The sequence below is a fragment of the Mus caroli genome, chromosome 7 (genome assembly GCF_900094665.2).
Source record: "Mus caroli chromosome 7, CAROLI_EIJ_v1.1, whole genome shotgun sequence".
NCBI lineage: Eukaryota > Metazoa > Chordata > Mammalia > Rodentia > Muridae > Mus > Mus caroli.
The window spans coordinates 48841061-48843676 of NC_034576.1; the positions used below are offsets into that span (position 1 = coordinate 48841061).

Sequence of the window (2616 nt, forward strand, 5' to 3'; positions counted from 1 at the left end):
TCTTGAGTTCAAGGCCAGTTTGGTCTACAGAGTGAATTCCAGGACAGCCAAGGCTACACAGAAAAACCCTGTCTTGGAAAACAAAAACAGAATAAATTTTGCAAGTGGTTGGAGAGATGGCTTAGTGTTTAAGGTCACTGGCTGCTCTTCCAGAGGACCTGGGTTGACATATCATGATTTTTTTTTTTTTCCTTTGCAACTGCAGCGGCTATGAGGTCCTTAACATGAAGGGCTATACCTCTTGGGCTATCGGGCTGTCTGTGACTGATCTGTCGAGATCCATCTTGAAGAATCTCAGGAGGGTGCATCCTGTTACCACGCTGGTTAAGGTATGCAGTGAGGATGTTTATTATGCCTGGTCACCGGTGAGGCTGAGTGTAAAGTGATTTCAGAATGAGGCAGGTGACGGAGGTCCCTGCAGAAACAAGGATAGGAAAAGGATGTATTTCTCGGAAAGTTCCTGGGAGCATGAAACTCTGGGCATGTATGAGGGGTTGGGATGCGCTGTCAGGAGTCTTGAGACCTTCCGACCCTCCAATGCTCATACCTGATGTGTCTACAGTCAAAGCTGTACCATTGCCATTCACAGTTCCAGCCTCCACCACATAAGGATGGGTGGGAAGGGGGCAGGGAGATGGGAAGAGTTCACTGGGTGTTTTTTATCCTCGTGGGGCGGGGATGGTGGTGTGGGTAGTATGGGAAGCAGGTGCTAATTTATGCCAGTACACGTATAGGTTGCCCAGACTCTCACAGCTGTTTCTGTAGCCTTGACTTTGGTTATAGAAACTGTAAGAATGCTGGGCTACTGGCACCAGTGAGGTAACAGGATGCACCCTCCTATGATGAGGCTACACACTTCCCATGTCTCTGTCAGCCTGTGAGTCCTAGGGTGGAACTGCAGGAAAGGCAGCAGTTTAGGAGTGCAGAAGGGCAGGAATACAGCCTGAGGTCACAGTGCTCACACACCCTGCTGGGTGTGTTAGAGTGGCCCTGGGCTGCTGCTCTGTGGAGGCTTGAGAAGCCATCTGGAGCAACTGCAGTTCCAACTCTGTGGCGCCCTCTGTTGAGGGTCTAAGTAGAGGCTCCCTGGTCACCACCTCCCTTCCCTCAATGTGTCCAAAGGCCGCTTGCTCTGAGTCCATCACCAGATAAAGAGGTCACAGAAAGACAGCATTATTTCCTTCCCCTTAGACATCAAGATGTCTGGGTCTGGTGAGGGATGAAGAACATTTTGCCTTTTCCTGGTCCTTTTGAAGGCCTCTGGCACATTGTCCTTGTCATTGGCCATCCACATGATCCAGGACAGAGATCTCAGTTCTCCCAAAGATTGCTACGTCTTGTGCGTAGCTCTACTTGGTGCCATGGTCTCTCCTACACAGTTTTATTGTAGAGCTTTCTTGCATGGTGGCCAGGGAACTGATGGTATGACTGTGTGTTTCAGGGCTTCCATGGGATAAAGGAAGAGGTCTTCCTCAGTATCCCTTGTGTCTTGGGACAAAGTGGTATCACAGACTTTGTGAAAGTCAACATGACCGCTGAGGAGGAGGCTCTCCTCAAGAAGAGTGCAGACACACTCTGGAATATGCAGAAGGATCTGCAGTTATAAACTCGCCACCTTCAACTGTGTAACAGATGCCTGATCACATCACTGATCAGGGCATTCCCACTGAAAGTGTTTCCACATCATAACAAAGTTCAATAAAATTTTGGAAACCTGTTAAGACCAATCTCAAGGCTAGAAAGATTAATGCCAAAGGCATCTCCCCACTACCCCTTTTTTTGAGACAGGGTCTCACTATACAGCCTTGGCTGACCTCAAACAGAAGTCTGCTAGCCTCCCAGTGCTGTATTAAAGGCAACCATCACCAGGCCCAGCTAAAACTTCTGCCTTCTATAAATCTTTTCTGTGTCTTTCTAGAGATTTAGTTTGCACAGGGCAAAATTCCATGAGTGAGTAGCTCGCAAGTTGACATGTGACAACTCACTGCAACACAGAACTGAAGTTCTCACAAGCCAGCCGAGACTTCTGGTCCTGAGGCTTGTGGTGCTCTCTTCTATTACAGTGCCAACATATTCGCCTTGCTTCATTAGCTCCCAAGTCTGTGTGTATTCTCTTTACTAAATATAAGATATTATCAAGGGGCTAGAGACAATGGCTCGGTGGTTAAGGGCACTTGCTGCCTTTCCACAGGTTTCTGGTTCAGTTTCCAGCACTCACACAGTGGCTGTAAAGTCAGTTACAGGGGATCCGACACCTTCTGCACTCTGAGCGCCAGGCACATGTGGTACACAGGCATACATGCAGGTGAAATATGACACTAATAATAAAGCTTTAAAAAATCATATATTGGAAGAAAAACAGATGCCACTTTGGAGGGGTGGGGACAGGGCTGGGTGTGGTCATGTTAGTACCCAGGAGGCAGAGGAGGTGGTTTGCTCAGCAAACTACCACTGTAGTGCTGTGCTGCGATTAGGACTCTGTCCAGTGAGCCAGTGTTCAGGGTGTCTCAACTGCTGACCACTACTGCTAGAGAATAGTCTCTTCCTTTTTTTTTTTTTTTTTTTTTTTTTTTTTTTGAGACAGGGTTTCTCTGTGTAGCCCTGGCGTTAGCCTGT

At 47.8% G+C, this 2616-nt stretch overlaps 1 protein-coding gene across 1 annotated transcript in view; it reads left to right on the plus strand.

Moving 5' to 3' along the window:
• The window catches only part of LOC110297509 (L-lactate dehydrogenase C chain), a 17092-nt gene extending 15347 nt beyond the window's left edge, over window positions 1-1745 (plus strand). Inside the window, exons 7-8 of the mRNA XM_021166281.2 lie at window positions 206-329; window positions 1442-1745. Of these exons, the coding sequence (XP_021021940.1) occupies window positions 206-329; window positions 1442-1606 (289 nt within the window). The 3' untranslated portion in view covers window positions 1607-1745. The remainder of the gene's footprint in view (window positions 1-205; window positions 330-1441) is intronic.
• The last annotated feature ends 871 nt before the right edge of the window (window positions 1746-2616 follow it).